The sequence below is a fragment of the Ambystoma mexicanum genome, chromosome 14 (assembly GCF_040938575.1).
Source record: "Ambystoma mexicanum isolate Mex_15411 chromosome 14, UKY_AmexF1_1, whole genome shotgun sequence".
Lineage (NCBI taxonomy): Eukaryota > Metazoa > Chordata > Amphibia > Caudata > Ambystomatidae > Ambystoma > Ambystoma mexicanum.
Genome location: NC_090940.1, coordinates 484,971,730 through 484,992,049, shown reverse-complemented (window position 1 = coordinate 484,992,049; position 20,320 = coordinate 484,971,730). Strand labels below are relative to the sequence as shown.

Sequence of the window (20,320 nt, the reverse complement as noted above, 5' to 3'; positions counted from 1 at the left end):
TCGCTCTCCAGGATCTTCTACTACCCGTTATGTCAATGCTTCAAAAGCTCTTGGAACTCGGAAACCTCAGACCGCAAGCCTCTTCTAGTCCTCCCTAAAGTATCAGTCTTTGGACCTCTCTGCACCCTGTATAACTCTGCCATTGGAAGACTAAGTCATCCTTTGTCTTTCACCATCACATTTTTGCTGAGGACTCAATATTTTTCTCATTTCCCTCCTTCACCCCAGCCATCTTCAAATGGATACGGAACAGATATGAAACTTCTCACTGCAATTTGTCATTGGATGGCTCGCTGCCTCAGGCGGAACTCTTCAAATATGGAATCATTTTCTCCTGGCTTCCAATGCTGTCCCCCTTGACCCCCCCCCACCATCTCCTTCCCACCTGACCTTCTTGTTCCCTTACCAAAGGCTCGCAATCTTGTGGTCCTCTTGTATAGCGACCTACGACTGCAAAATTGCATCACTACCACAGCCTCTGCTGCTTGCGTTACCTCCTCAACATTCAGAAAATCTGCCCTTTCCTTACTACTCCCGCTACAAAAGCTCTAATCTCCACTCATGATCAGCAAACTGGACTACGGGTCAAGCCTACTCCTTGAAATTCCCCATCTACTCATGCTCCCTATACAAGTCCTCAACTTTGCTACACATTCTACAACCTACCCAAATATTCCCTCACTTCTACCTGCCAACAACATGCTTGTTAGCTCTCCATTCACAACTGCTCTCTTGCAAAGTTCCTTCTCCTGGTCCTCAAAGCCATCAATTGCCTTCCTCCCCAGTATCTGGCGGACTGCATAATGTTTACTCATCATCTTGTTTCCTCCAAATCTCAATCCACCCCTCCATCCCATAGCCTCCCTGTGCTGCCTCCCGCTCTTTCTCTACATTCACCCTACTCTCCTTGGGACCCAATACCCATAACAATCAAAGGCTGCCCAACTGTGGATCTCTTCAAAGCTCTGCTTAAAATTCTCTTGCTTGCTAAAGAGGGAGCTCCCCCACCATCTTCCGCCATCCTCCCTACACTGATACCACCACCCTCTCCAGTGATGTTTAATAATGTTATTTTGTATATTTAAAGTGTAATCTTCTTTAGTTTGTAACTTGCCCCCTTGCCGCCTCAGTTTAATACTACCTTTGTAAGTAACCAGTAGTCAAGGAGAATGTTCATTATAGCACTCAATTCCTCCCCACCTTAGAGACCCCAAGCTCTTTTGCTGGACTTCACAACTAATTTTAACCCTGGTCTTAGCATCACAGCCGGATCTCCTTACCAACAAACCGTCTTGGATTCGGAACATTTATTGGACATTTCATCAACACTGAGGTTCTTTCCCAATTAAATCGGTATCCATCAGGGGAAAGTTCAGGGTCCTTAATGTGTTGATAAAATTTACCAATAATCTGATCCCCTTTTTGTGTCGTGATTAAATCAGCATCTGGAGTCTTCGAGGCCTTTGATAAAGTTCTGTTTTTTGGCCTGGGCCAGTTTTCTAGCTAAGAGCTGGTTGCCCTGGTTTCTCTTTGCATAGAAGCCCCTTTTAACTGACAGGGAGAGTGCTGTCACCTCAGCACAGAGGGCCTCCAGTTTGTTCCGGGCTATACGGAGGCCGGAGTGAGTTTTAGGGGACCATCTGCTTATATTTACTTTCAATCTGAGATTCCCTGCCCCAGGAGGGACCTAGTTTGTTTTTTTACGTCTGTAGTAGGCTGCAGAGCAGAGGATCAGAATGACCCTAATGACTGCCTTCATGGCATCCCACGTAGTAGCTGGGGACGTCGGATCTGTTGGGTTCTCCCAGAAACCGTTCGATAGCCTTTGCCACCTCATACCCTAGCGCCTTATCATTCAAAATTGGGTCACACAATCGCCATAGAGATCTGGCCCCCGGGGCAGGGTCCCAGGCCCTATTTTGAACCTGTACCGGGGTATGATCCGAAAGAACCTTCAGGGCTATGTCCACTCCATTTGTGAAGGACAGAAGCTGAGGAGAAGCCAAGAGTAAGTCAATCTGAGAAGAGGAGCGGTGAACCTGTGAAAAGAAGGTGAAGTATTTTTCCCCTGGCTGCAAAACTCTCCAGGTATCCACTACACCCAGCGCTCTGAACAGATGGCGAATACTTAAAGCCATCTTAAAATCTTTGTGAGGGAGGCGGGCATTTGTTCTGTCTTTGTCCGGAATGCCATTGAAACCTCCCCCCCACCAATGATGATAATTTAGCCATCTAGAAAGGGAAGGAGCGAGTCTTCCAGACCCTCAAATAAGAGTTCTTGACCCCCATTTGAGGCATAAATCAAGATCAATGAATATAGTTGACCCAAAAGCATCTCTTTTATTCAAATGAACTGGCCTTCTGGGTCTCTAATAGTAGTATCTAGCTCAAACTGGACCCCCCGCCCCTTGCTATTAGAATTGCTGTTCCCCCTTATTTAGATCCTCCCGGCCCCCACCCCAAAGCCAAAATTTCTAAGGGAAAATCTCGGCTTCAGAGGCGGGAGGAGATAGGTTTTCTGTAAGAACGTTACTGTACCCTCCAGATCCTTCAAGTGCTTCAAAATGGATTTTCGCTTCGTGGGGGAATTTAGGCCTTGGACATTAAATGTAACAAAGTTCAGTTTTTTTAGATATGTATGGGTTATCCTCATTTCCCGAAGAGAGGAGGGCGATGGGGGGTGGTTTGGGGGGGGGGGGGGGGAATGCGAGTCGGGATCAGAGGTCTGGAGTCAGGTGTGTGGTGCCTGCCATCTCAGGCCTGTGAATTCCTCCATTCGCGCTCCAGCCGCCATTTTAAACCAATAACCCAAAAACAAAACTGAATCCAAACCGTGGACTCCAGAACTTGCCAAAGGTCATTCGTTAACACCCCAAAGGTCCTTAGGTGTCATCCACCTTGAGGTTGAGCTTAGGCCGTGTGAAGCCAGTCTTACCGTCTTGTTAGCTGTTTTTGAAGTTTCCTTGATGCAGGTGCCACATATGTCTATGCGTTGGGGTCAAGCACGTAGGGCTCAGCTGCTTTTTAGGCCCCACATTTCAAGTGTGTAAAGGCAGTTTATTCGGATAGCGGCCCCTTTGGATTTTTGACCATACAGTTTTCTATTCCTGCAGAAGCGGTCTGGCGGGAGTTACCCTTTTTGTCTGGAGAAGGCATGCTTAGGATTTCCTCCATCTTCCGAGTACGAGATCGAACGGGAAACCCCTTTATGTGAGAACTACACGGCTCTGGAGAACAACCAGCGATATCTGATCTTCTGGTCTCGTAAAAAAATTAAAAAAACAAATATGTCAAGGGGCGAAGACCCCTCAGTTTCTGCATTGTTGCCATTGCTAGGCCCTGAAAGATCTGTAGGCGGGAGCCCTGGAATGACAGTTTTTGTCACGGGTATGACCCGCCGCCAGAATTTCCTTCGCCATATAGAAGTGGACCGTGGTGATAACATCCAGAGGGCTTTCAGAGTCCAGTCGCCTGCGGGTTCGAAGTCTGAGTGCGATCTAGGAGCAATTGTGATTTTTCCATATGTGGCAGGAGAGATTGGAATAGATCCACTATATATTCCCGGCAGGTCCCAATCCAGGACTGATGAAGGCACTCCTCTGATCCAAAGTTCATTTCTTCAGGCCCTGGTTTTCAGATCCTCTTGTTTATACTCCTGTATCTCGTTTTGGTCCGCCAAAACCCAAATCTTTTGCTGGACTTCCAAGAGGGTAACCACCTGTTTTTGGGTATGCTCCTCCACTTCCCATAGTCTCTGCTCCAGTTCCATTACTCTTTGGTCCATGTGTTCAATTTTGGAGGTCATCTCGGTCATGCAGTTGTGGCATTCGGCCTTGATATCAAGTATGAATGCCTGAATGTCCTCCTTGGTGGCCTGCTGCCTCGAGGGACCAGGAGAGGCCAGCGGCGGGGACTTTGCTGTTTCTGCTTTCTAACCTTTCTCTGCTGGGAGCAGCATGGGGGTTATATCCCCGCTCTTCTGAGCTTTCAGGCGTTTGGACATGATGGCGGCCGACATTTGGTGAGGCCAAGACCTTCGTGTGAGTATTTGGGCGTTACTGTATGTGATAGTAACAATAGGAGCTGTTGGAGGTGAGGGTGCGCTTGCTGGTGGTTCCTGGTCAGTCTGCTATGGTGCAATGTACCTGGGTCGGAATAGTATTGCCTTGGTAAGCTTGCGGGTCTACAGGGGACCCTATCCCCTTGTATTGGTTGGGGGAAGGTTGGGCCTCTGGGATTGATCACCTCCTCACCCCTTTGCCTGTTAGAGGAGAAGGCTCCACTCCAAATAGCCAGCTCTGGGCGTAGGGGGCCTACTCAGTGGTCTGCTGTCTGGGGGTTGCAAGGGGGTGTGGGGGGTACAAGCTGTGTGGGTGGGAGCCGGTGGCCAGTCTCCACAGACGTTCCTGGCACTGTGTGTGCCTCTCCCCTATCAGGGAGCGTAGAATTCCCCTCCCCCAAGGGGGAGAGTGGCTTTTGAGGGGGGGTGGGGGGGGGCGTGTCGATGTTAGATAATGGCTGTGGGCCCCTTCTGCAAAGCTATCGGATCCTCCCAGGGAGAGCCCTGCGGCACAGCTGTCAAAATTCGGCATTGGGGCTCAGAGGCTCCACATCCAATGCAGCCGCTCCGGTAGGCTAGGGACATAAGGCGAGGCGAGGCGGGGCAGGGCGAGCAAGTCTGTCGTTCACTGTGGGAGCCTCGGCGAGGGACAGAACACCGCCGACTGGGTCGTCTCCCCAGAGGTCTCTGTGCCATAGTGTCCGTCCCTCAGCTGCCTGCTTGCCAGCTCCCAGTGCGATGGGGTGCTCTCGTAGCACACGATCACCAAGCAGACCATCCTCTATGCCTTACAGTTCAGGGGTGCTGCTACATCCACTTTATCACAGTGGAGCGTCATTTTGGAGGGACGCCGCGAGCAGCCCGAACCTGCGGAGTTCTGCATATAGGATGGAACTCTGGCTACCTGGTGTTTGTAGCCACCGGATAAGTCTGCTCCATACCTTCCACTGCCTGAAACGTATGGTCGGGTCTCTGACAGTGCAAAGGAAACGCTTTATTTGCACAAATAGGCAGGCTTCATAGGGAGGCCTTCAGCAGAGCTGCCACATCGGTGAGGCTGGTGCTTCTTTTTATCATCAGGAAGCCATGCTCTTCTGGGTTACAAGCAAGAGCTATATAGCTCCAAGCTCCTGTCCATTTCGAATCCCTGCAGAATAACTCATCCTAGCAAAAATGGCGAGGCGCGTGGTGGTTTCCAAGTGCTCTGTATTGCTGCATCCTCTTCTCCATATAGGACAAGCTATTCCGTAATGTTGCCAGGGAGTGATTCTAGGTGTCCATTAATTCCCATGCATGAATCTTGTACAAATCTGGACTTTTTGCTAAGAAAATATGATTGCGAGGCTAGCAAGTGTTTTCTGTGACCTCTCCCACAAGTACATCTGTGATGCATTGAAGAATTCTTAAAATTAAATAAACAAATAATCCCATGCAATCTTTCGTTGCCGATTTCTGGGACATGTTCTGCATTTGTTTTTTCTTGTAGTACAGTACAAATACTTTAATTGCTTTTCTCGGTCCTGATGTTATTATAATCATCGTGTATGCGAAATTCAGCTCTGCTTCTAAACTGAGCGGACACATGCAATGTTCTACTTAATTATTGGGGCACGGTATAGAATGGTTATTTTACACACTTGGAGGCACATGCACGGCATCGTCTTTAAACGATTATCACTAGGAGCACATCATTAGAGCTAAGGTTCATTAGCTTAAAGAGCCTGATGTTCTAATGAGGCTAGTGTGCCCCACGAATACATACGTTAAGAGGCTCTTTGCCGGAATCCCTTATTTTCCACTTTCTGTATTTGGAAGGCGTTTTGCAGCCATTCTTTTGTGCATCTCCTATTAAGAACACAAGCTTTATTTACAATGATAAATTAACAGATTTTTGAACTTTGGGAGGAATACAAACTTAACACGCAGTGGGATTCTTAGCAAAGATCTCTTGTGGTTTTGGTTCTGAAGCTGACGTTTCGCTATTTAATCTAGCCACTCGCCATACTGCAAACACACTATAAATATTGTCGGTTCCAAAATCCAAACTGTATTGATCCAAAGGCCGCCTCTTAAAGTGCGGAGGAACACGGGAGATTTTTTTTGTTTTTGTAGAATTCACTTGAATAGTAGAAATGCTGTCTCTTCCTCTGCGCCCGTCATACCCAAAATGCAGTGGTACAGTGTATATGAATTGGGTTTGATCTGAGCACTGGGCATGCATTGATCCATTGGAAATGGAAATTGGTAATAACTCGTTGAATTTTTGAAAATGATTGTTTATATGGAATGCGGACAAATATGATGAATAGTGGGGGTGGCCATTTAAAATAAATAAATGCCGAGGACTTTTTCTTTTAAAATAACTGCGCACTTTTCAGGGACTTGGCATAGGTTTACATTTTTTGTTATGCCTTTCCATTTCTCTGGCCTTCTATGGCGGCTTTCATGCTCTAGTTTCTTACATGAACCAGACAAACTCGCTCTTGGACTGCACAGAAAAACAACTTGTCTGGACAAGTATATAGGTCCCAACCATACTCTACTTTTGGAGACCCAGCTATTTTGGAAAATCTCCTTTCTGTGTGCTTCTATGTGGGGTGTGGGGAGGGGGACCGTAAGGGATCCCAATTCTGAGATCCTCTGTGTAATGTAGAATTACATTTTTCTACACTATTCTCTGCACTTATGAGTACAGAGCACTTTTTGCTAGACTCTTGGATTTTTTATCGGTTCTCCCGAGTGAGTTGGGCCCTTTTTCTCCACTCACTCCATCTCTGGGAACCTTTTTCAACCCTTTTGGTTCTATCCTTTGGAGTAATTTTCCTCCACCTTTCAAAAAGGCATCTGCAATGCGTTATTGCAGTGCACAGTACTCTGCAGAGTTGCTGGGAGCTCTTTGAGCTGCCTTTTTTTCTTTTCTTGCCATTACTGTTTCCAAGGATGAGGCGGGGGGTGGTAGAATACGTTCTATCCTGGCCGACTAGGGGGGGGGTGGGGGGGAATATATCCCCTTTTCCACTTCTCCTGTACCTTTCTTGTTACAATGACAAGTTCATCTGTGGGGCGGGTGGAAGTTTTATACTGATTTATAGTGAAACTTACAGGCTGCTGTCACAGCTGAGGTAAGGGACACATGGGTCACCATTGTACGAAAATTGTGCCAGTCGTCACTTTGTCACTTTTCACCAACTCTTGATGACTTGTCCTTTCCTGAGACGACTTCTGCTGTCCTGGGTGGGGGAGGTCCCGCTGACACTTATGTCTTTGCCAAGCACAGAAACGCTGCATGTCTTTGTCTTCCAGATGTCTGCTTGAGTCCAGTTCTGACTGGGAGGCTGGCTGTCCCCTTGAGATAGCCACCATCCAAAGATTGAATGTGGCATGACTGCCGATTGGCTGGGTTCCTGCATAAAGGCGAGAGTACAGGAGCAGAACGAAAGTCGACCCATGGACCGAAGAAACAGGAAGGACGCCTGCAGCCATCTCCAGCGACCACCAGTGACTGCTGCTGCTTCTGCTCCAACCTCCTCTTCTGATCGACAGGGAAGATCCAGACCAGACGACTTCCTCCCCTGGACTGGTGGGACCAACCAGTCTCGAGACAACCTGCATTTTGAGCAGTCCCTTGACGAGCTGTGACCGTCCTGTGCTGCAATTCCCCAATGCACTGGGACCTGGACCCATTTTCTATGCATAGACTCCTGAAACATGGTTTCGGCTTGAACTTCGTGGGCATCCTGCTGGCTCTACAGTGACTCTTTCCTGCTCCGAGACAAAGATTGTCTTCTAGGCATCCCATCACTAGAAGATGACCGTCTGCTCAGGTCAAAGTTCTTTCTTCAGCATCCAGGCCAAGAATCCGAGCAGTAGCTGTTGTTGCCTCCCCTGGGGACCCACTGGTTACAATTCTCCTTCATGAAAAGGTACTGTCTCGCCCTAGCTACTCACCTGGGTTCTTGCTGTGTTGAATCAGACTCCTCCTGAGCTTTCTGAAACACATATTGGGGTGGACAACCCAATGGTGTTCTCCCAGGCCCAAGGACACCAGCCCTTTGGTCTTCAAACCTCTAAGAGCAGGGGGGGGGGGGGGGGGGTTATTCTGCATGACCTCCATGAACCACCTTTTAACTAAACATTTTACCTACCTGCTATTTTGACATTTTGTCTGCCTTTCTTTGTTCTTCTGCCCATGGGCCCTGTTCACCCAGTGTTGCCACTGACTGAGATTTTCATTCCCAGATAGGACTGGACTTTCTAAAGTATAGGTTGCCGAAAAGTACTGACCAGTATCTGTGTTGCTTACTTATGTTGGTTTTAAGAAATGATGTGCTAAACTAACTATTTAAGTATATATCATGTAAGAGTTTACTGTTGAACCGAGTAATGCTTAACAAAAGTCTTACTGTATATAACGTGAATGTTTATTCACCTGTAATTCTAATACTGCCAACTGCCTTGGTGCCCCGAGATCTTTGCACTTACCTATAGCCCTTCTCCCTCCTAGACTAAGTCTGGCTGCTCGTCCATAGCTACCAAATCGTTTGGGAACTTCAGGCCAAACCTAAGAGTTGGAGTCTTGTACATCTAAGAGGGAGTCTTCTGCAGTCCTGCCACAGGTGGACTTTAGTCAAACTCCACAAGACTCTGCTTGACTTCAATTGTGCAAGTACTTGTATGTGCACCCAAGTGCCCTTATCTGCTAAAACTGGCTGAGCTTGGACACCCTATACAGTGTTATACTCTATATAAGCAAGAGTTAATGAAACCAACAGTTTTGGATAGGCAAGTCAGTTTGGTGGTGCTGGCCGCCTCCCTGGTCCCTGGCAGTGGGGCTGTGAAGGTGAGCAGCGTGACTGCTACTGGAGATGGAATTAGTGTCCCTAATGCTGCTGTCCAAAGTCAAAGATGGCCCTCAAATGCCTCAGTCCCTGCCCCATTACCAACCGTACCCATGAAATGCAAGGGGAGCCTGGTTGGCTTGAAACCAACCATTACCTGCAGCTACTTTTGACTCTTGGGGCAAGTGGTGCCATACAAACCTAGCTATGTGATATGTTATGCATGTGGGGGATGTATATAAAGTACGATAAAGAACATACTTAAGGGACCTTTAGAGCATATTTGCTAACATGAAACAGACAAAAAGGTGGAGTTTTTATTTGCACAAAGTTAGCTCCGCTGCACAGTCTGTACTAGCTCCTGGTTCCCCAGATGTAGCTACTGCCTAACTGCTTATGCCAGATACCTAGGAGTTGCAGTTTGCTCCTTGTCAACAAATCCCAATTTGATCCCTGCAATGCACTGCAATGCACTGCAAGTCTAACTTCCACAAGAAAGGTAAACTTTAACCTTTGGCCCGTTATGTATGACTTTTTCTGTTTTAAATGTGTCCCAATTCTTCTATATTAACATTCTTAAATACTTGAAGTGAATGTCACTAAATTAATATATATTTGTAAATTTTGTATGAATTTATGAACTAGTCTGTACAAGTTTGGTTTTAAAAAAACTAAATTAATTCCTTCACACATTCTATAAAGCCAAAGTTGTCCCGGCATTGACCTATGGCTTGGAGGCCTCGCTATACTTCCCGCGTAACACCTGGTGCAAACTTGAAGGTCACGTTTGGAAAACGGTACTAGGCCTACCGAAATCTACTGCTATGCCAGCTATCAGGAGAGAGTTGGGGCTGGGGTCCTTAGCGTCAATGGTAAATCAAAGTACCATGCGTCTATACAGAAGAATCATCACGTCAGACACCTTGACCATCTTCAACATCATACGTGACGAAACAGAAACAGGCAAATGCGAGGCCCTTAAAAACTGGATAAAAGCCAGAAAGGACGACCTGGCGAAAATCGAATGCAGTGACAGAGTTGAAAGAAAATCCGAATTAAAAGGAAAACAGAAGACTTGAACTGGATTCTGACAACAGAGAAGGCAGTAGGGAACAAACTTCTAAATCACCTGCCTCCAACATTTAACAAGGTGAAAAAAACACTGAATTACTGTGCCAAGATTCCAGATAAGAAGCTGAGAAATTCGATCATGAGAGCAAGGTTAAACCTGCTGCCAACTAGAGAAATCATAACAATCAGAGGAGCTGGTGCCGAGAAACGATGCCAATTATGTAAAAAGGAATTATCCATCAAGACTTTGAAGCACCTTGTGATAGAATGCCCGAACACGAATCAAAATAGAAACACATACCTCCCTTCGCTGGCCGAAAACCTGTGGATATTCTAAACAGACGAGTTATGGAATAGATTAATTTCCGGCGAGTACACTAGATGGACTCAAGCCTTGGCCAAACTGATCGATCTAGTGTTTGATCAGATAAACCAGCTACGGCCCGATGGTCGATCTGTGCTAGATCAGGAAGCAGCCTAAAGAAACGTCTCACAGTGTTCCTTCAAGGAACTAGCCCTCTGGCTAGTTAGGTGGCTTGGCCAGCGCCTAGGGGAGGCGTTAGCCCGTCTCATTCTGAACTGCATCTGTAGATAGGGAAGGTTTTTGACAAAACTTAGTTGTTACTGAGTAAAGTTCAAATAAATAAAAAATTACTTCACATGATTTAGCTTTTCTGTAAATACAACTATTACAAACCAGTTCCTCAAAAAAAAAAAAACTGCTAAAATGTTTCCTTGGTTACATTATAGCACGCTTTAGAACATATGCATAGTAAACTTTGCCATTTAATTTACCCAAGTATTGAATTACTCTAAATCTATAGGTATCAGCCATCTTTGAACAACATTCTGACCTACCATGGTGTTAAGGATTTGAATCGGGTGACACACCGGACCAGGACCCTTGCCCTCAGCCTTGGATGTAGCGCACAATTGGAATGCTTTCTCTTTATTTTTATCAAATTCAATTTGATATGCCACACAAACCGTCACTCCCCCGTTTACAAATACCCCGGGTCACAATGGACCATGAACCAGGCCAGTTGGTGGGAATGCAATATTTATTTTAAAATTCAAAGAAATCACATTTTAATATTGGGCAGCAAGCACCAATGGGGTGATAATTACAATGAAAATCACTGAAATACACTTGGTTAACCTTCTACAAGAACATATCCAAAGCACAAATGAATAGGCGCAATTTTCAAATACGGATAGATATCAGCCGAGTTAAGATTTCCCCCTACAATGCTCTCCAAACCCCAATGAATCGAATTTGAAGGGGATAGAAATAAGCAGCAGGGAGTCAGGGATATGATATAGCAAACAATCAAAATTAGACCTTCCCTCACAACATAAGAGGCAAAACAGATTTTAAAGCCCTTTGCAATGGCATGAAATGGCACTAGGGAATTTAACAAATAATTAATGTACGGTTAATTCAATGAAACAAATATGATTTCTCACAATAGCAGGAAGGTATAAACACACGTTGGAAATTCGCATTTTACTCATTTGCAGTTTTAAATGTCAAAAACGGTTTCTATGAAAAACGGGTGAAATACTCGAAATTGGTTTTTGGGCTGGGGAATAGATGCACATTACACGGACAATATAGAAGTGAAATGGACAATATACAAGTGAAATGATGTCTCTAGCTGAAGGATTGGATGAGATTTGCAAGATAAAAAGGAGGTTTGGTTTTGGAAAAATAAAGCCGTTAGAGAGAAAATTGGTTTGGAAAGAAAAAGGACAAAAGGTTACCTATACTAGATTATCAAGAAGTTAGCGCTGCCCATGAAACAGGTTAAGCGGCCGGATTAACCCGCTCCACGTCGTGTTTCTCTTTATGTGGAAATTACTTAAATTATTCAAAATATACTAAGGAGTTACAAGATGGGGTGAATGAACGAAAGGTGCTAGCACTAGGAATCAAGGACAGGATGCACAAAGAATTCTGTCAGTTGAACAAATTACCAAGGCATGGATAGGATTACTTGGAAAATAGAACAACGACAAAGTATCAAGTTCCGTCCGTCTAATAATTTTTCATCATTTTCAGGGATAAATATTAGACCTAAAATTCTATAACTTTATACATGCGTGTAGATTATCATAAGGCATGTAAGTATTGAATTTCAAAGTGGCATCAGGTACACTTTCCTCAGAATATCCAATTCTCTGCTGTTTGTTCCCAATAATGCAGTGAAGGCTTCCACATCTTGTTTAAAAACCACAAAAAATACATTTAAACTTAACTTTTTACATTCCTGCAAAGTCCTGTTGCAGAGATAAAAGTCTTAAAAGTTTATTAATAAAATTGTATTTCGAGACAAATGGTTAGCATGGTCTCCCAAATAAGGGCCTAGTTTACAAGGCTGCTCTTGAGTTGGCTTTGAAGCTCCCAGTAAAAGTTGTAAGGACGTGTGATTTCCCCATTTCACACGCATGTGACCCAGAATCTCTATAATAAGAGGCCCCTGCCAAGACAAAAGTCTGATGGGCATGGGATGTTTAGTGCTTTTGGTCCATTCAAAGTTTCCAAAAAGGTAGCAATTAGCACGCATGTGTCCTAGAATCTATTGTAGCTCCTGCTTTCCGGGGTTAGGCCACTCCTGTTGTCAGCCAAATGTCCCTTGAGCCATGGCAGAAAACCTGTCTGGGCTGATATACCCAGTGTAGCCACTGCCATTATTTTATTTTGTTTTGAATCATAAGCAAGCCTGTTGAATAAAACATCCCATTTATGTTTCCCAGCAAAACTCCCTTTACATTACTAGGCAAGGACACGTTTTTATTCAACATTGTACTTTTTAAAACAGGCATTTTTTGGGGGGTTTGCAAAAGCACATTTTGACACATTGTGAATGCTGCTGGGATGTCCCTCTCAAATTTGGGTTTTCTCTTCCATCTGAATTCCCACATTGCTCTGCAGCCCCAGTCAGTTTCTTTTATACAGCAGTTTGTTCAAGACACGGGTTCACTGAAATTGACTGCCCATAAAGCTAGGGTTTCTTTGAAGCATTGATTTTTGACATTTTGCAACCCAAAAGACAAGCATTTTCCCGTGCGGCTGAAAGTAAAGCTTTTGTTAATTTCCCAGTTCTGGCCTGACACAGCCTGTCATACAGGGATAATGTTCTCTCCTGCTAGAGCACACTCTGGATTTGGATGGGCATGGCAGGGCCTCATTTATAAAAGCAATGTGATGTTGAATAGATGAAAATAGCATTAGGGCAGCATCCTTTTCAATGAGAACTTTTTGCAAGCAGCGGAGCAGCGCTGCTTTTGAATTCGCTTCTTGGCAGCCTTTGTCAGTGTGCGCTCTGTTCCAACTCGCCCAATAGTTGTTTGGCAAGAGGGTGCAGCCATCATTTTGTAGCTGCAAAACGCAGTTTTGATGCGGGGCAATGGTGCTCCAAGGAGCCAGCGCAGCCATTTTTCTGTTAACTGCTGAAGTGCAGCTTGATCATGGATGGGAATTCTGGCGAGTGGGTCAATGAACCCCACAATGGCCAATGGAGGAGTGTTGGACGCCAAACACCACCTCACATTCCTAACAGTTTCTAGGTGCTTCAATAGTGGAGTAATTAACCAACCAAGTACTAATTCGTTTTGGCCATGGGAGGCACTATAAAAGTGTTGCCTATAAGCTAAACCTACTGTCAATGTGCAGTTAGGAGGGAGATGAGGGACACAGCGCGTGGACGTTTCGTTATTTACAACCCCCGCACACCTATGGCCGGGTTAGGTTCTGCGGGGAGGAGGGGACTTTCGATAGGAACTATCAGAGTCTAGATCTGTGCTTTCTGATCAACCTTCGGAAAAGTCATGGCTTAATTGCAGAAAAACACAAATAAAAGCTGCTCCTGATCTAATGAAATGGTTCCGACCATGTGTATTGTCAAACACTGGATTTATAAGCAATTTGGCATGCTTATCTGACCTTAAACTGAATTCCATGAGTAATAAGTACAAGTTGATAATGCTGGGTAGCATGTTCTGGTCAAATAAAGTGAAGTGAGATGTCGACATAAAGAGTGTTTACAGTGCCATTTGGGAAAGTCAACCTCAAAAAGGATTTCTACAAATATTTTTATATAAAAAAAAAAAACTAGATGCATCAATTAACCTACAACTCTGCTTAACGGACACCAGCAAAAAGAAGGGAAAAGAAAAAACCTTTCAAAAACGTAAAGGATCGCTGGGAAAAATGTAGGCAAAACTGCAGGTTTTACAGTCTCTCTGCAGGTCATTACGCAGACCACTTCAACACTTTCATAAGTAAGCTAATTATTTTGCACTAGGACCACTCATTTCTGTGTGTATTGATCTCGAATGGCTGAATCATTCAAGATTTCCAGGCTGGACTATGAGAAGAATCTAAACAACTTTTCCAGGACAGCAAACTAATACACATTGGAAATTGCCTAGCCAGGGGATGGATGGAGGGATGGAGGGATGGCTTTTGTGAGTATGAGTAGCAACATTGTGCACAAACCAGTCCTGGCCAGGCATAGTTAAAGGGAAGCATTGGGTTATTAAAATAGAGGTGTTGTGCTTGTTAACAAAATGTACAGCACGCTATACGCTTTATGGCTTCATTGTAGATAAATGCACACCTTTAATTAATGGAGGTTAAATGGAGATGCCCAATTTATGCCAAAGTGCTGGGCAGCAGTGAACAAAAACGCTCAAATACCGCTCACAAAAAGGAACCCTGCTCACTGCGGCTATCTGCCTGTCATGCAGCAATATTCATTTTCTTGCCATTTCTCAGGCTTACTACAGATTCTGGTACCGATGGATGGCAGCATATTCACAAAATAAAGAAACAAAGCGGTACAACACATGTTGACAAGAACATGCTCAATGATAAGCAGTGCTGAGAAAATACACATTCTGAAACTGTCAAACCAAAGCCTTCACTTACCACTTTCACAACATAGGCAGCATCATGACCAACTGGCTTGGATAAATTGTCGTCGGCTGTTATAAAGAATAAAAGAGAATTACAAACTGTCGAGACTGAAACCAGGTGCAGATGCAGGAATGGCCAAAGCAAACCCTACGATGCACATACGCATGCAAATGCCTCAAAACCAGCCACAATCACCCAGATTTAAAAAGGAGCAACCCACACACACACTGAAACGTTGCTTTGAATCACGCCATTCACTACTCACAAAAGGTCTGTGACAAACGTAGGTCTTAGAATGTGCCACGCAAAGTGACCACAACACAACGATAAAGCAGATTTAAAGAAAAGGTTTCTGCAAGTAATTTGTGTTCCAGAGACATGCAATGCATGTTAGCATCCGGCTGCTGTGTGGGAGCCAAACAAACAGTCAAAGTGTGTAAAATACTGGCTTTTTCCACTGGTGAAAGCCAGTATTCTAGGCTTCCTAAAAGACGCTCAGAGCAGCTGCGTTTTCCAGCAGTGCTGAAATTCTATCATTATACTCCACTTCTATGACCAGGCCTGGTGTTAGTGCCTTTCAAAGCGTTCAACTTAAACCTGCCCCGCCCCCCCTCAATCGCCCCCCCCCTAGTTCTCCCCCCGAAGCCTTATTGAGGCACCATGTGTGCACGACAAAGAAAGCTATGGTTTTCCACACAGTGCAGTGGCAATGCAAGGCCAATGGTATGCACGTATTCTCAAAGAAGGTATTAGTGCAGTGCTGCCAACTGACCCGCGATTTATCACAATTCTTGTGAGGCTGTCAGACCCACAAAGCCCACCAGCAAAGCAGACTGCATCTTAATGTCATCAGATGACATGCACAACACCAGTTCAAAAAGCACAGCAGTGAGCATCTTTCTCCTTCACATTGCTTTCCAACGAGTTACCTGCACATAACCCAATGGAAAGCAACGTGAAAGATAAAGCTGCTTGTCGCCGTGCTTTTTGAACTATCACGGATGCTTGATTAATGTGACCTCCCATAACCAGCAATTGTAAATCAGAAGTTCCCCGCTAGTTTGCAAAAGCACCATAATGAGAAAAGTTTATTTTGTCAGATTCAACCCCATTTTTTGGTTGATTCTGAAAAAAGCTAAATGGCATAAACTATGCAGTGTCGCATAGCAATTTGCTATGCAATTCTGTAGGTTTGCTAATTAAACTGACACTTGTTTAGCACAGCTAATTACCTTTTTCAATGAAAGCACAGCTCACCCCAGCAGTCCTCTCTGGCCCTAAAGGCTCCTCCCACCCTCATAGCTGTTTGCGCAAGTTCAGAGAGAATAATGGGAGATCATATCCTCCACTATTAAATTTGTCTGTGTGGGAGTGCTAGACAAGAAAAATTCTCTTTTTAAAATGATTGCAAACCAGAAGAAATCGGGAGGATACCTGTGACCAGTATGTGTAGCATTTATTATTTTAATAAAAAGACATCTTGCAATTCCCTTCCTAAAACTATAAGTGGTTACATAATGCATAATTACAGTATTGCTACAGAAAAACACTGCATTGTCTCAATTTCTTTCAGTAAAGTGTAAATCCCATAGTATCAACTCAGGGGCAACGTGCTCGCCATGGAAGCAAGACGACACAGAGCAACACAGGTTCGATCCCCGGGTCCGCGCTTAGAAACCTCTGGGTATTAAGCGCGTTATAAATAACCTATCATATCACATTGTTCCTAGACCGCCGAAAGACCAGGTGAGTGCGATTTGTGAGTGCGATTCACCGCAAATGGGAATTAATTGCCAGGGAAGTTTCAAGGGAAGCCCACAGATCCAGGAATGGGGGATGGACTGACTACAATCCCACTTCTTGGGGGCAAGCCAAACCACTCACATTTTCTCAAGACATCACTGGCCATTCGTTCATCCTTGAAGACCAGTTCAACAGAATCTACGGGATAGTCACTGGACAGTCTGGAGCACCCCACCATTTTGTCCCAAGTCACAAAGGCACACTCCAACGGAATCGAGCAAATGAAGGCATTTATTTGAATAGGGTGTCCTTCAGTTCTCGTCCATCTCTGGATAATTTTGGTACCCCCATGAAGAAACAATGTATCTTCTTGGCCACTCATGAGGCTGGAGCTTGGGCAAATACCTCCCATAGCGAGGGTTACTTACACTGGTTATCCTCTCATCAGGGCGCTTTGTGCCCGAAATGCTAGGGGCATTACTTGGCAACGTGGGGGTGTCAATACCCAAAATTGGGGCCTTAAGGGACTCTGAGGCATTTGGTTTAAGTGACTGGTTGATCTGGGGTTGCCTCCTCAGTGTTGGTGCATCGAGGGTAGCAGGGGCTTTAGACCGGTGGGGACATAAGGGGTGTGGCCCCATATCTACAATGGGAGTAAAGACCCCTCCCTCCCTTCTGCTGGACCTCAATAAAAATCCAATCTTTTTTTTTTATAACTGCCAGTTCAGAGAGCACCCGATCGCAGAGCATCCCCGGGTTGTGTTGGGCTCTGGGTGTGGCGTACATAAAATGGGTGGATTCCCTTGAGTGGAGGACTTGGCTGGCCAAACGGGTGTTAGGCACAGGAAGGTCCTTGATTTGGGACCTAAATGACCTTGCAAATTAGAAAAGGAGAGCAGACTTGGAAAGAAAAAGGGGAGGAAAAGGGGACAGGGACTCCGCCTCCTCCATTGTTCCCGCTGCACTTCCTCAGCAATATCCAGACCAGTCCTTCACAACAGAAAAGCTCCCCGCCCCCTAGGCTCATCTCGTGATTTCTCACCTCCTTTCCAGTAAGGCGGTCTCTTCGGGGGGGGGGGGGCAGTATGCCCTCATCCCGCCACCCACAGCAGGCAGCTCTTCTAGCCCCAGGGAGCAAACACCCACTGCGAGTAAACACCCGCAGACTTTCCCCCAGCAGACTTCACCCTCACAGGGTGATGGAGCAGCTTTGTTTGTGGGTGGGCGGGGCTCCAGCAGCAAGGACAAACCCAGCGGGAGCAAACACCCGCAGACTTCCCCCCTACTCCCCCCCCCCCGGTGGGCTTCAACCTCCCAGGGGGACGACGACGATGTGGCAGCTTTTTCTGTGTGTGGGGCTCCAGCAGCAAGCAGGACGGACGAACCCAGCAGGAGCAAACACCCCCAGAGTTTTCCCCCTGCAGGCTTCCAATTGGTGCTCGACCTATGAGCTGATCCCAAACTCCTTGACATTTTATCTTAGCACCCAATTGCTTAACACCAGCTGAGATTGCTGCAAAACTACAATATTCTGCCTAGTTTTCCAAATCTCTGCCTGCTACACCATCCACTCTGCTCAGCAAATTACTTTCTTTCCTCTTAAATAATGAATACTCAACACTAACTAGAAGTTCACGAAAAGTAGCGATCAATAGTTACATCCACAGATATTGTGCAATACCATATGCTGCAGGTAGCCCCCACAGCTCGGTTTGCTCTACGATTACGATTGCATTATAAATGAGCACCTGCGGGAGAGTGCCTGCCAATCGTGGCTGCGAATGCAAGTAGCTGCCCGCACTTCATGCAAGGCCACTGCGCCAATGCCCAGCCTTTACCCTGACCTTGGAGGTAGTGCCCCAGGCCAGGTCTCACTGCACGGCCGCACTCTGAGCCCCTGCGCACTCACATGCACACCTCGTTGCTAACATTCAGGTCCTGGAAATCTTATTCGCAATTACAACATATGGGCAATTTCTTTCTAACAAATCGAGGGATTCAGTCACTTCTCCCCAGGGAGTGGGGGGCTGAAGGGGTGGGGGTGTCTTTGCGAGAGCATCAGGGAAGAGACCAGCCGAACAACAATATAAAAATGGAAGGTCTAGGAAGAGTTAAAACCCAGATGCTGCAAACTCAGCTTAGATAGAGAAGCAGAAGGAGCAGGAAACCCTCAGTCGAGAAGAACCAGCCTGCTAGAAGAGGCAGGAGGAACGTCAGGCGAAGGCGCCGAGCCATGCAGGGTATGTTGGTCCCAAGAAGGAAGGAACGAAGGTGAAGCAGTAGCGTGACCCAAAGAGGGAAGACTGTGCAGTCCTCCAACTATGCCAATACCGCTACAGCATGGACTATGTAGAGCTGAAAGTCCAAAAAAGCAGAAGCGAGGAACAATCGAGTGAATGCCAAGTGCATTCAGGCTCCCAGTGGCGTCCTGATATGTCACACAGACCCGGTAAAACTTAACAGAGCAAGGTAAAGGGAACAGAAGGAGACCCGGGAAGAGTGAGGAGTACATAGGGACTACCCATACTCATCCCAGTACATTGTCAAGATTACAGAAGAGTACACAGGGACTTTGCACTCTCATCCATGTATATTGTTAAGGTTACAGATGAGTGAAGAATATACCTGGACTACACCTACTCGTCCCAGCCCATGATCAAGGATATGGTTTATTGAAGGGTACATTGAAGTTACTCATACTCATCCCAACAGAGGGTTGAACATACCAAAGAACAAGAACACTCGGGGACTACTCAGACTCGTCGCAGTATATGGCCTGAGCTACAGAGGAGGGGCAAACCCTCAAAAGAGACTATCAATCAACAGGAGCTAAGCTCTGAAATAACATCAAACAGATGTTTGTTAGACAGTAGGACTGGGGCACCAAAAGGGTGGAAGAGCCCCCTGCATGAACTAAACTGGTAAGTACAAGGAATAGCTAAGAACTATTTGAAGATGGTCTATTGAGGCTGGTGAATCCTATCCAGGAGAAGGGAGTCGTTCTCCTGAACTTTTTTTCTCTTAGTGGTAAGGACAGAACAGATGAGCTTTGGGAGGGAGGACGGTACAATTACTTTTGACGACTTGCACATAAGTTCTGTTAAGTAGGGAAACACATAGAGTTATGGATAGTAAGGTTTTTCTTTATACATTTTAATAGAATCGCTGCTAAAATGCCAGAACCTGGTCTACCTCCTTCTGAGGTATCACAGTACTTAGTCTCAGGCTAAGACTTTCCTTTAACATTGTAATATTTGTCAAATGATGTGTCAAAAGGACACTACCTTGTGCAACACTGGCTGCACAGAGCCTGGCACTTAAAAAGATATTTCAGAGCCTCTTCATCATATTTGTTTGTGTCTATTTATACACACAACCTTTTACATTTTAGACGCTCCTTTCAACGTCCTACTTCAGCTGTACACAATGCTGTATTGGTGCTAATGTTATGTCTTGGGTACAAATATCTTCTGGTGACATTTAAAATATTAGAACACATTGCTAATTAAAAAGATGGTTTACTAATGAACATTTTAATTCGCAAATTCTGCTAACCATTTATCCATTAAATTATTTGTGCCTTGGGGTTGGTTAGTGCGTTGAATGCAGGCTTGCACATCTTTCTTCACGTGGATCGTTTTGCATAGGAGTTGCTTTTTACATTTTGGTTAAACATTTTCATGTTAA

The 20,320-nt window shown here is 45.4% G+C and overlaps 1 protein-coding gene across 2 annotated transcripts in view; it reads right to left on the bottom strand.

The window, feature by feature from the left end:
- Nucleotides 1–20,320, bottom strand: part of VRK1 (VRK serine/threonine kinase 1) — a 351,956-nt gene that overhangs the window by 255,293 nt on the left and 76,343 nt on the right. For both annotated transcript variants that reach the window (XM_069637723.1, XM_069637725.1), the window contains exon 3: nt 14,903–14,958. In XM_069637723.1, coding sequence (XP_069493824.1) covers nt 14,903–14,958 — 56 coding nt within the window. The remainder of the gene's footprint in view (nt 1–14,902; nt 14,959–20,320) is intronic.